We start from the raw sequence: 13,729 nt of genomic DNA on the forward strand, positions 1-13,729 counted from the left end.
GAATATAGATTTATTTCTCTGCTACAAATGTCAAATGATTTCTTGTGGAAACTTTTCTTGCATCTATGTCTCAATACATTTTTGTTTTTTGCTTTTCTTTTTGTCTTTTTGAGACAAGGTCTCACTATTCAGTTCAGGCTGGTCTTGAACTCATTTTGCAGCCTAGACTGGCCTTGAACTCACAACGATCCTCCTGCCTCAGTCTCCTGAGTGCTGGGATTACAGGCATGTGCCACCACACCCAGCTTTTTTATTTTATTTTTATTTTTATTTGCTTGTCTGTTTTTTGAGACAGAGTCTAAATATATAGTGCAGGCTGGTCTTAAACTCAGTAGATACCCCAAGCTGGCCTTGAATTTACAGCAGTCCTCCTTCCTCAGCCTTTCACGTGCTATTATAGGCATGTGCCAACATGCCCAGCTGAATAAGTTTTTATATATACATAACAAGATATTATTTTGCAGTGCCTGGCAGAGAAGTACTCATCAACAGGTTACAGACACAGTGCTACAAACGCAGGGTTTAAAGCTTGCTTTATGGTATTTTTATACAATGGAATATTACTCAGTTGTAAAGATAGATAAACTCAAGGCTTTTATAGGTGAATGGATACAACTACAGACCACACTTATAAGTGAAATAAATCAGACCCACATGTGTAAAACATTGTATTATCTCCCTAGTGTAAGAACCTGAAAGAGTAAATAAAACTGAAAGGTATAATAGATATTATGAAAGGAAAAGAAACTGCTTAATGGGAAAGAATAACTGGGATGAGGGAAAGAAGAAGAGAAAGAAGGAAGGGAAATATATATATACACACACATTCACACGATAGCTAAGATAATTGTACTACTAATTTCTGTTGGTTTATTGAAAGGAATAGGTAATGATCAATCTTCATACCTATATCTGGTAACCTGAGCACTACTTTGAAAGTAATAAGTAATACAACAACTACTGTTGATTTCCTATCATCTTGTTTTGAAATTCTGTATCATTTTTGTAGTTTTTGTGTTGTTTTGTTTTTGTCTTTGTTTTCGTTTTGTTTTTGTTCTTGTCTCTTTACAATAAAAGAAGTTGAAGAAGCTCGCTTTATTATTTTCAGATAACCAGAATGTCACACTGACACCTGATGCTTGTAAGTGACTGTGCCCTTGATCCTTGTACGTTCGCTGTTTTACAGACCGTATATGTCTCTTGGAAGCCTTCGGGATCAAGTCATTTACCCTGACTCAGTGGAGGATATGCATGGTAAAGGTTACACAGACCAGGATTTGGAGTGTATTCTACACAGTGTCCACCTGTATCACATAGTTCAAAGAGAAGGAGGTAGACCCATCATTTTTTAAATGCGTGTAACTTCTTTTTAAAGATAAATGGATCTATATGTAGTTTATGGTTTAATTTGAATATATATGACCATTGCAACATAAACTCTCAAAAACGAGTTGCAATGCTTTTCCACTACTGACAGCCCCTTTCGGGCTTGTATTATATTTGTCCATTCCTCAGTGGATGGGCATTTAGGGTGTTTCCAAGATTTAGCTATTACAAATTGTGCTGCTATAAACAGGTGTAAACATGTATCCCTGTGGTATGATGTTTTCAGTTTTTCTGGGAAGATAACAAGAACAGCTGGGTAGAATGGGACCTGTAATCCTAGCTTTCTGAGGAAGCTCAGCACTGATTTCCACAGTGGTTGCACCAGTCTGCATTCCCTCCAACCATGGAGAACAGTTCCTTTTTCCCCACAGCCCCTCCAGTATTTGTTATTGGTTGATTTCTTGATGGTGGCCATTTTTTCTGGAGTGCGATGGAATCTCAGTGTTGTTTTAATTTGCATTTCTTGAATGACGAATGATATTGAACATTTTTTCGGGTATTTGCTATCTGCATTTCTTCATCTTTCTTCATTTTTGGATTGGGTCTTTAAATTTCAGGGTTCTGATTTTTTTTTTCAATTCTTTATATGTTTTTTGTCTCAAGGACAACTGGCTAAAAGTTTTTCCCACTTTGTGGGTTGTCTTTTCACTGTTGGTGATTTCTATTGCTGTGTAAAAGCTTTGTAATAGTATGAAATCTCAGTTGTATTATATTTGATGTAGCTTACTAAGTTATCAAATCTCCATGGTACTGCAGTTAGCATATAAAAGGATTTTTTTCTTTTATATTGAAATATACAAGTATCCCTGAAACCAAAACCATTCTAGATCTGTGTAAAATCTATGAGAGAAATATTCACCTGCCCAGCTCTCTGTTCATATTAAATGCAATAATTTCATAAGTGATTGTCACAGAACTTTCTTCTCATTTTCAGTCCCATAATTTTATCAGCTCAATTTTTTCTTTCTCTGAAGCATCATAAAATAATGTATACAAGCTTCTATAATGTGCTTTTTATCAGAATATGAGATTTTGGAAGAACATGTTGGGGGCTGGGGATTTAGCTCAGCGGCAAAAGCGCCTGCCTGGCAAGCGCAAGGTCGTGAGTTCAGTTCCCGGTACCGGAGAAAAACCAAAAAACCAAAAAAAAAAAAAAAGAAAGAACATGTCATTATGCATGTATGTTTAAATTATTATTTTCTAAAATATAATCACACTTTGAAATAATTTGATAATTCATAATTTGAGAGCCTAGAAATAGCACTGAAATAACAAGCCAGATTTCCAGGTTTAATTTGCATGGCTTGTATGTTCCATTTCACAGTCCGTTTACACTATCAGTAGCAGCAGTGCGGTAGATTGAGAATATGGCTTTGAACTCAGAGTTCTAGGATCAAATCATAGCTTCCACCACTTTCTGTATCTTAAAGTGAAAAACAGGGATAAGTAGATTTTGTAAGGTTTTTGAGGTTGTATAAGAGTATAGCTGAAGGATTTAGCACAATGACACATGAATACACAAAAGTTAATAATGAGTGGCTCTTTTACATTGATGATGTTGGTACTAAAATATTTTGTCTTTGATGATATTTAATATTTTACATGACAACTTCTATATATTATTTCATTTGTTGCTTATAATAAGCAAGTGAAGCAGAAAAGAGAGATGTTATTATACTGATTTTTACGGTGTTTGCAATTTCTACCATATAAGAAATGCAGATTGTCTTATTGTTTTATATGATCATTTTCTTCCTGATTACAAAGTACTGTGGCAAAGTAAATATTACATCTTTATTTTGGGCAAGATAGAGCTGGGGATATAGCTCAGCAGCACAAGTGCCTACCTGGCGAGCTCAAAGTCCTGAGTTCGATTCCCAGTACCAAAAATAAAAAAGTAAATATCTTGGACAAGTTATTCGGAGTAGGTTTAAAATCCAATAATCCAAATAGAAATTTAAAATAAAGATATTCTGTTCTTTTGAAAATCATGAAGAAGCTCTAGAACTAGTTTTATAAATAATGCAAACCAGACTGTCATACTCTCATGCCTAGGGCAGGTGATACAAGGTGTATGCTCCCCTACCCCATTTTAGAAAGAAGAATGTTCCAACTTAATAACTATAATGGTTATGGTTTATTTAGTGTTTATAATGCAGAATATTAAACAATTCATATATGTTATTTCATTTAATATTCATATTAGTCCACCAATGTAGGTTTTATTATCCCCATTCTACATATTGAATTCAGGTTAGTAGAGTCCTATAATTAGTGGCAGCACAGGAAATCACAGATCTGACTTTTAAGTCACTGTTTATTGCTAGGCTAGGCTATGTGCTGTGCTACCTCATAGCTTTTTAGACGTTAATAAGAACTACTATATCCTCACATATAAAAATTTCCCAAGGAAATTAATTTTACTTGCTTAATCCTTAAACAGAAAACATTTAAGCAAAGCCAGAAAAATACTTCAGTGTGTAAGTACATCACTTACTTTGGAAGAAGCCTGAAGTTCTTTTTAGATTAGCTCATCTTTGCTTAGTAAAGAATGGAAATCAGAACTTCATTTCAGCCCATCAAAAGCTTCCAAACTATGAAAGAGTAGACAGATATAAACTAAAGAAGTTTGTGCAACTCTGAGAAGCAAGAAAATAATTTTCTTCTAAGCTGGCTCAGTCTCAGCATCAAAGACCTTATGACTCAAGAGTTCTGATTTATGTGTTATTGATCACACAGTACTGTTCATGAAACCCGTAGGGTGTAGTAGAACAAAGAACATGGTTTATTAAAGCAGCCAAAGTTAAACTTTTCTTTGGCTCAGATGCATTTCTGTGCCCTGTTCTTAGTGGTCAGGGGAAAAGTATTTTAAGCTTAGACTATTTCTCCACTGTGTAGCAATCTGAATCTATTTTTCACATCATCACTTATATTTTGTAAATACTATAAAATTCAGTCACAGTGAAAGTATTATTTCAGCAGATTTCCCCAGCAGCAGGAAAGATTTTCTCCTAAAGTTACATGGCTATATTTTTACATAGATAAATTCTGGAAGTTTACTCAAGAAAATGAATAGTGATTTACTTTGGAAGGTAGAATTGAGAGGGTCATTGGGAAATAAGGGAGAGCCTTTTACTCCAAATACTTTTGGTTTTATTATTTTTAATATATTTCTTTATTTAATTTTTGGAATAAGTAATCCTTTCACATTGTGCAAAAATTAAACATATTCTCCAGAATTTTTCTCCTATTCTTCATCTGGTTGTCAGGCACCCATTAATAGATAACCACTGTTTTTAGTTCTTATAATTTTAGACTTACAATGCAGTGAACTTTGTAATAATTTTTAAAGGAAAAAAGATATTAAGAAACACAGATGTGCCCCCTGCGTTTAACAATAAATATATTTTTCTCTCAAAGGTTCTGAACTTTTGGATATTAAAAAAGAATCCCATATTCTTCTGATCAGAAAATGATAAAATTAATCATTATGATAATTTGTCCTCTCAGATACCCAGGGAACAAGAAAATAAAGGCTTCTTTTTCCTTCCCTTTAAGCAAGTTGTTTATAAATTTTAATAATGACGAAAGGTCAGCCGAGAGAGAAATATGAAGGCAAAAAAGCATGGAATTTTTCTCAGAATTACGTCCCAAATACTTAGGATTTGGAAATGTTGCCCTAAGTATTTGTCAAGTTTTGACAGTCCTATTCTTTGAAAATCAGGCACTGTAGGAGTGGGACCGTGGTTTTATTTTTAGTTAAGATAGGTTGCTCAGATAAAAGTATAAAAACATTAGGCTGAGAAATGAACCTTTTCATTGATAGCTAACTGTTAATTTAAGATATGTCTGTTACTCAGTAAATTTTGAATTCCTCACTGATCTATGTAATACTTGTATAGAAACAATAGTATCTATTTTATAAGGAATATAATACATACTGAAGAACCTTACGTGAAATGTCAGGCATATGGGTGCCATTTAAATTAGGTCCTCTCTTAGCCTTCGTAGGCCTTGCAATTTACATATGCAGGTTTGTTATCACTTCTTCCACCTCCCTCCAAAATAAGTAGAAGTCCACTGACCTTTCTGTTTTACTTAGAACCAAGCACAGCTTTTAAGGGTCAGTGTTTAGAATTCTTAAGATTTGTTATTGCTGGGCGTGGTGGTACGGATCTGTAATCCCAGCACTCAGAAAGCTGAGGCAGGAGGATCACTGCAAGTTTGAGGCCTCCCTGGGCTCCATAGTGAATTCAAGGCCAACCCAAATTCCTGAGTGAGGCCCTGCCTCAAATAATGATTTGCCATTATAATGAATGGTTACAATTAAAAGATTATCTAATCTAAAACAAAATGTTTAGACATGAAGCCGTGTAGTTTGTCCAAAGGTATATTTTGCAAAATACTAGGTTCTTCATGTTAACAATTAGGCCTTGCCAGAAATCATTTGTCTAGCGTAGAAAAAGTAATAATTCAACAAAATATCTATCCCCCCCTTTTTTTTTAGGATGGGATGCTGTTATGGACTGGAAAGATGTCCTATCAGGAGGCGAAAAGCAACGAATGGGCATGGCTCGTATGTTTTATCATAGGTAAGTATACTATGTTCGGGTAGCTCCTCTTACGCTATAATAGCCAAAACAAGAGCCACTGCTTTTATCTTAACTTTGAAATATCTTAAGTGTGGTATTTACACACAAAGGAGGGCTACTTTGCCGTAAAGAAGGATAAACTTGAGTCATTGGTAGAAAATGGATGTGCCTTGAGACCATACCGTTACGTAAAATAAATCAGTTCCATAAGCTGAACCAATACATGGTTTCCCTTATATGAGAAACCCTAATTATAAAGAGCAAATGCATGATCTAAGGTATGAAATTGGGAGACAGATCATGCTCACCGGGCAGGAGGATCAGGAGGGGAGGGGGAGGGCGGGGGAGGGCGGGGCAGGGGCGGCAAGAGGGACTGCACGTGCTCTGTGCACGCACAGCTCCACACAAGGAGTGTGAGCACCGTGGGCCGCACGCAGGCACCAAGGAACAGCTGACGGAAAGACGAGTCCTCAAAGTGTACACTGTGAAATGTCTTGTTTTGTTTTGTTTTGTTTTTCTTTTTGAGACAGGGTCTCGCTATGCAGTTCAGGCCTTGAGCTCACTTGGTAGCCCAAGCTGGTCTCGAACTCACAACGATCCTCCTGCCTCAGCCTCCTGAGTGCTAGGTTATTTTTTTTTCTACTTCTTCCGTGTTGAGTAACCTCTGATGAAATAATGTACAGAGGGCCAAATTAAATTTTTAATGTATGCTGAGGTTTAAGGTGGGATTACTAGTAACTTCAGAATGTGAAGAACACATAGCCACTATTATGCTAGTGTAAACTTAGTAGGTAGGCATTCAGGAATACCTGTGAATGAGATTAGTAAATTCAAACTAAATAAACTTTCCAACCATTCAGTAACCTCTTAAACTAATATCGCTCACTCCTTCACAAGTCAAAGGCTTATACCCAGTGGAATAACGAATCAGCCCACAGGGAACTTAGTGGATTCAGAAAAGTCAGGATGCAGGAGTTAATTTCTTTGTTAAAACTTTTCCCTTTGTAACACCAGCTTCATAGACTTTTGAGTTTAAGGATACCAAGCACAAGACATGGGAGAGAAATAGGAAAGCCTTCTGATTCCTTCCTCTTAGTTGTCCTATTCTCTAAAAAAGAAATACCTCCCCTGCCACGCCCTCTCCCTCCCCCTCCCCCCCTCTCTTTCCCCCAACTCTCTACCTCCTCCACCTCCTCTCCCCTCTCCTCCCCCTCCCCCTTTCCTCCCCTTCCCTCCCTCGTCCTCTCCTTTCTTTTCCTTCCCTCTCCCTGTCCCTCTTCTCTCTCCCTCTCTCTTTGCTTAGGTCTCTAGCAGTAAGAACCTGAATTGTGTCGAGCATAAAGTTATCGAGAATTATCTTAGTCATTTTCAGCACTCAAGGAAACAGGCATTGTGCCGTAATTTGGGGCAGAGTCAACATTATCAAATGAGTTAGAGAGCAGCCGTTTCTACTTGCCTAGAGAACTGTTTAAAGAAACCAGTGAAGAGCGAAACAGATCTCAGCTTCTCCTTCCTGAATGCTTAGAAACTAGTTGCCATCATCTAAAAGACACTTTAGGTTTGGAAAAATTCGAGGACTTCATCAGAAGAGGGGGTGTAAAATGAGCTGCTTATTCCCATTGCAGTGGCTCCAAACGCCCAACACAGTGTGTGTCATGCTTGATTTACCTACTCTTCTTTTTTTTTAATTCCTGAGCTAGTTTTAAGCAAGTCAAAGACATTGTGAACCTTCACCCCTAACCACTTGGGTATAAATGTCTGAAATATTAGGATATTTTCTTACATACTGACATGTCATAAGCATACATAATTAAACTGATAATTATTTAAAGTTATCTAACACCTGCTTCATATTGTTTTTCTAATGGTTAAAAACCTGTTTATATTTGATTTGTTCGAACTAAGATCTAAGTTTCACATTTTTAATTTTATTATCCCTTGATTCTTTTTTGAGCTTTTTTTATTTTATGAAAAAAGTGATTCTTTTTTAAAGAGTCCCTTTTTCCCTCCCCCCACCACCTTTAAAGTCACTGACTTGAAGAAGCTAGGTCGGTTGTCACACTGAATGGCGCACATTCCAGATTCCTGTGAGGGTTGCATGACATCCTTTGACTGTTATTCCTCTTCCTCCCATTTTTCTTATAAACTAGAAATTAGAACAAAAAGCTTGATTAGATTTACATTCAGTTTTTGTATGACTGTAACATAGAATATATGATTTAAACATTCCATTAAAATATAATTTTCTGTTATTTTATAAAAGTAGAAAAGGTAGATAAAAAGAATTAAAAATTTTGTTAACTATAAAAACACTATTAAAATTTTTGATTAAATTTTTTACCAGTCTTGGTACACAAAAGTTGATTACAGACTTGATCATTTTAATGTAACTATTTTCATAAGGCATATTGTAACATATCCTTTTATTTTATATGCTATTATGTATCTTTCTGTATTATTATGTAACAGCTAGCCAGGGTTTATTATTTTGTTTAAAAATTATGTACCAAATGTATACATTTTAAGCAGTTAAATTATTTTTGATAAATGTATGCACATTCTGTAACCAATACCTGAAATAAGATAGAGAACATTTCTGTTCTTCCAGAAGATTTCCTCCCGCCCATTTCTGATGATATCCGCCCCCCAGAAAACTTTTGTTCTGATTTCAGTCATCAAAAATTAATTCACCTGTTTTATAACTTCATATCAGTGAAACCAGATAGTATATATTTTCTTGTCTAGCTGGAATTTTATAGTGAGAAAAATTATGAGTTGTGTAAATATAATGCTACTCGTAATAATGCACATAGTTTAAGAATATGATGAGTTAAGAAAGTACAAACCAAGTTTTGCTCAAAAATTTTAGTGAAGTGTATTTTGGAATGCTGCTTTCTCTGATGAGATTCAAGAGTAAACTTTACGCTTAGCATTGATGACCCGTTGTTACCCTGGTCACCCTGAATGTGTTCGGGCCTTGTCCATAGATATTCAGTAATGTGATCTCCAGCATAGCTGGTGAAAAGCGATATGATGTAAAATGAGACCATGCATTTCTCGGTGTGTTAAGATAAGCCTGGCAATAAAGAGCAAGATGCATCAATAAAATATCGTTAACCCAAAGAGGTTTTAAGTGCCTGTAATTTAGAATAAATAACTGAAATTTTGTGCATGTAACATACTGTGGGTAAAATGTGATAATAAATTATGATTGAATTATGAGAATATAAATGGAAAAAAAAATTTGTGAACCATAGTAGGATCAATGAAAATGTAAGATCAATAGAAAGTATCTGTTGAAAAAGCAAGAAGAGAGGTAAAGGAGAAAAGATAAAAGGTATTTTAAAATTAAACCCAGTGAAGGAAAGTATAACATTGAGGAACTACCTGCTGTATTCCTCCAAGCATTAACAATACGGTTTTGTGGGGCTGGGGATTTAGCTCAGTGGCAAAGCGCCTGCCTGGCAAGCGCAAGGTCGTGAGTTCGGTTCCCGGTACCGGAGAAAAACTAAACCAAAAAAAAAAATACGGTTTTGCACTGTACCATGGAAGACTGGAGAGGACAAAACAGAGCACTTGGCAGGGAGAGGTACACATTGCCACCGTGTGCTCTGCGGGGATTTTAATTTTCACAGTTAAAGAATGACCATAGAGTCCTGCCTTGAGGGGGATGGATTGGGTCCTTCTTAAATCCCGTTCTCTGGTGATGTAGCAAAGGAAAAAGGAAAGAAAACCTGAGAAGCTGTACTGTCTAATACTTCATTTAGTCACACCAGTAGCAGATTCCAGCTATATTCCTTGATGTGCTTAAGTGGGCATGTGCGTGCGCGCGCACACACACACACACACACACACACACACACACGCACTCCTGCCAAGGAAACACAAGTATGTGATTTAATTTACATCTGCTAGACTAGAGGTTGCTAGTCTAGCATAAAATACACATTTACTTTTTTCTAATTCTAAAATGGCCTGAGTTTTCTATTTAGCTCAAAAGATTCTGAAAAATAATATAAAAATAAACAAATTGGTTACTAGAAAGACCTTTATACAAAGAAACAGTTTTATCCCTTTTACATTTTCCTTTGTTCTTCTTTTCCCCTTAAATCACTCACAAAATCCTAACCAATTCAGATAGGAAGTAATGCTTGATACTTATACCAGAGCATTAAGCAAAAGCCACCCTGCAAAGCTACATTTATCATGTTGTCCTGCGGCAGATGCGGAGGTCTTTTAGTTCTTTGTCTGGCAGACATTTTTAGAGTCTAACGAGGTGTTAACATTGCCTTTGACTCCTTTACCTATTATCCTTGGCTACTTACCCAGAATAGGTAAAAAGGATCCTATTAATAAGCAAACCCATCTTCGAAAAGTAACTTACAGTGCTGAGTAAGTACTGTATTTATGCTAAATGAAAAATTATCACGGATTTCATTTTTGTCTTTTGTCATTTATTTAAAAATAACTCCATGAGGAAAATTATCCTAGCAAATTCTTGAAACTGAATTTTCAGCCCTAAAGTGAATCATACATAACAGTGTAGGAATTGACATTAGTCCCAGTATCTAAGCAAAATCATGTTGGTGAGTACCAGATACACACATAAAGTCCTAGACAGAACTGAGATAGTAAAAGAAAAGGACAGAGGGAAATGAATCAGACCCGCATGTGTAAACGCCATATTGTCTCAGTGTAAGAACCTGAAAGAGTAACTAAAATCTGAAAGGCACAGTAGATATTGTGAAAGGGAAAGAAACTGCTCAATAGAAAAGAATAACTGGGATGAGGGAGAGGAGAAAAGAAAGAAATAATGAAAGGAAAAAAATATGTACATATACACAAGATGGCTAAGACAATTGTACTACTAATTTCTATTGGTTTATTGAAAGGAACAGGTAATGTCTAATTGTTTGATCAGTCTTGCATACCTATATCTGGTAATCTGAGCAACTACTTTGAAGATAACAGTAAGTAATATAACAACCATTATTGATTTCCTATGATCTTGTTTTGAAATTCTGTATCGTTTTTATAGTTTTTGTATTGTTTTATTTTTGTCCTTGTTTTTGTTACTTTGTTTTCATTCTTTATCCTTTAAAATAAAAAAAGTAAGGAAAAGGACAGAGAAAGATGAGAACAAGGGTCTGATAAAAAATGGAGAGGAATAAGCAGAAGGAATAGCACACATTCACTATCAACGTTAAAAAATCTATGAAGAATTGAGCTCATTTATGTTGTTATTTTATTATACATTATACTGTTATTATATGCTATGTATAATGTTATACAGTAATACTATAATTACAATTATTTTTAATTATATTTTAATTATAATATATATTGTAATTATAAAATATATTATATTACATTAATATGTTTGTTTTTTTGTTTTTTTCCAGTACCAGGGATCGAACTCACAACCTCGCGCTTGCCAGGCAGGCGCTGTGCCGCTGAGCTAAATCCCCAGCCCCTAATATAATATCATATAATTTATATTTTTATTGTAAAGAGACTAGTAAAAAAAACAATAGTAAAATACAAACAAAACAAAGCAAGAACATTAAAAATGATACGGGATTTCAAACCAAATGATAGGAATTAACAGTGATTGTTATATAGTGTTAACTTCAATGAAGTTGTTCAGATTACCAGATGTAAGGATGGAAAATTGATCAAACCATTAAAGAGAATAAGAAAATAATAATCTTTCTTTTTCTTCTTTTCCTCATCCCAGTTGTTCATTCCTTTGAGCAATTTTTTTCCCTTTCATATTATCTATTGTACACTTCAGGTTTTATTTACTCTTTCAGCTTCTTACACTAGGGAGACAATATGTTTACACATGTGAGTCTGATTTATTTCACTTATGAGTATGGTCTCCAGTTGCATCCACTTACCTGCAAAAGCCTCGAGTTTATCTCTTTTTATAGCTGAGTAATACTCCATTGTATAAAAATACCACATCTTTTTTATCCATTCCTCTGTTGATGGGCATTTGGGTTGTTTCCACGATTTAGCTACAACAAATTGTGCTACTGTAAATATGGGTGCACATATATTGCGGTGGTATGATGTTTTTAATTCTTCTGGGAAAATACCCAGACAGAGAATAGCTGGATTAAGTGAGCCTTCTAATCCCAGTTTTGTGGGGAATCTCCAAACTGATCTCCACAGTGATTTCACCAATGAACGCTCCCACCAGCAGTAGAGAAGGGTTCCTTTTTCCCCACAGCCCTGCCAACATTTGTGATTGGTGGATTTTTTGATGGTAGCCATTCTTACTGGGGTGAGATGGAATCTTAGTGTTGTCTTAATTTGCATTTCTCAAATGACTAATGATGTTGAACATTTTTTCATGTTGAATATTTTTTCATATATTTGTTTATCATTAGTATTTCTTCATCTGAGACGTGTGTATTCATCTCAGATACCCATTTCAAGTCAGGGATTATGATGCCTCCTGCCTTGTTTTTGTTGTCCAGGATTGCTTTTGCTATTCTAGGCCTCTTCTGGTTCCAGATGAATTTTTGAAATGTTTTCTCTATATCTGTGAGGTATACTGATGGTACTTTAATTGGGATTGCATTGAATCTGTACAACAATTTTGGGAGGATGGCCATTTTCATAATGTTGTTTCTTCTTATCCATGAGCACAGAATATCTTTGCACTTTCTGAAATTCTTTTCAAGCTCTTTTTTCAGAGTGCAATAATTTTCACTGTATAGATCTTTTACTTCTTTTGTTAGATTGATTCCTAAGTATTTCATTTTTTTACATGCTATTATTAAAAGTGTAGTTTCCCTAATTTCTCATTCTGTTTGTTGTTTGTGTACAGAAATGCTATTGATTTTTCAGTGTTGACTTTGTATCCAGCTACACTACTGAATTTGGTTATTAAATCTATAAGCCTTTTAGTGGAGTTTTGGGGGTCATCTATATACAGTCTCTTGTCATCTGCAAATAATGATAATTTCACTTCTTCTTTTCCTATCCTTATTCTTATCTCTCTCTTGTCTAATTGCTTTGGCTAATATTTCCAGAACTATGTTGAATAGGAGTGGTGACAGTGGACATCCTTGTCTTGTTCTTGATTTTAAAGTGAAAGCTTTCAATTTTTGACCATTTAGTATGAGGTTACCATTGGTTTGTCATAGATGGCTTTTATCAGATTGAGGTAAAGACCATCTATTTCTATTTTCTGTAGGGTTTTTATCATGAATGAGTGTTGGACTTTATCAAAAGCTTCTTCTGCATCAACTGAGATGATCATGTGATTTTTGTCTTTAGCTGTATTGACATGGTATATTACATTAATTGATTTGTGTACATTGAACCATCCCTGTAGTCCTGGAATTAATCCCACTTGGTCGTGGTGTATAATGATGATTCACTGTATTCTGATGATTCATATTCTTGATGATTCATTGTATTCTGTTTGCTAGTATTTCATTGAGAATTTTTGCATCTATGATAATTAGGGAGATTGGCCTGTAGTTCTCTTTTTTGGTTGGGTCTTTCACTGGTTTTGGTATCAGGATAATACTTGCCTCCAGGAATGAGTTGGGGAGAATTCCTTCCCTTTCAGTTTCGTTAAAGAGTTAGAGAAGAATTGGCATTAAATCTTCTCTAAATTTCTTGTAGAATTGGGCTTTTTTTCATTGGCAAGCTTTTATTACATTTTCAATTTTGCCAGCTGATGTTGAGTTATTCAGGATTTTTATATCTTCTTCATTCAGCTTTGGTAATTC

At 35.2% G+C, this 13,729-nt stretch overlaps 2 protein-coding genes across 5 annotated transcripts in view; one reads left to right on the forward strand and one right to left on the reverse strand.

Moving 5' to 3' along the window:
* The window catches only part of LOC102029312 (chromosome unknown open reading frame, human C12orf40), an 86,759-nt gene that overhangs the window by 70,084 nt on the left and 2,946 nt on the right, over positions 1 to 13,729 (reverse strand). For 3 of the 4 annotated variants that reach the window (XM_013505953.1, XM_013505954.1, XM_013505955.1), the window contains 2 exons: positions 8,014 to 8,124; positions 3,884 to 3,980 (listed from right to left, as the gene is read on the reverse strand). The gene's annotated coding sequence lies outside the window, so the exon portion shown is untranslated. The remainder of the gene's footprint in view (positions 1 to 3,883; positions 3,981 to 8,013; positions 8,125 to 13,729) is intronic. The other variant, XM_005407103.1, reaches the window with a different exon arrangement.
* Positions 1 to 13,729, forward strand: part of Abcd2 (ATP-binding cassette, sub-family D (ALD), member 2) — a 51,903-nt gene that overhangs the window by 29,272 nt on the left and 8,902 nt on the right. The window contains exons 8-9 of the mRNA XM_005407101.2: positions 1,187 to 1,332; positions 5,894 to 5,978. Coding sequence (XP_005407158.1) covers positions 1,187 to 1,332; positions 5,894 to 5,978 — 231 coding nt within the window. The remainder of the gene's footprint in view (positions 1 to 1,186; positions 1,333 to 5,893; positions 5,979 to 13,729) is intronic.

The sequence above is a fragment of the Chinchilla lanigera genome, unplaced genomic scaffold (genome assembly GCF_000276665.1).
Source record: "Chinchilla lanigera isolate Chin_1 unplaced genomic scaffold, ChiLan1.0 scaffold00104, whole genome shotgun sequence".
Taxonomy (NCBI): domain Eukaryota; kingdom Metazoa; phylum Chordata; class Mammalia; order Rodentia; family Chinchillidae; genus Chinchilla; species Chinchilla lanigera.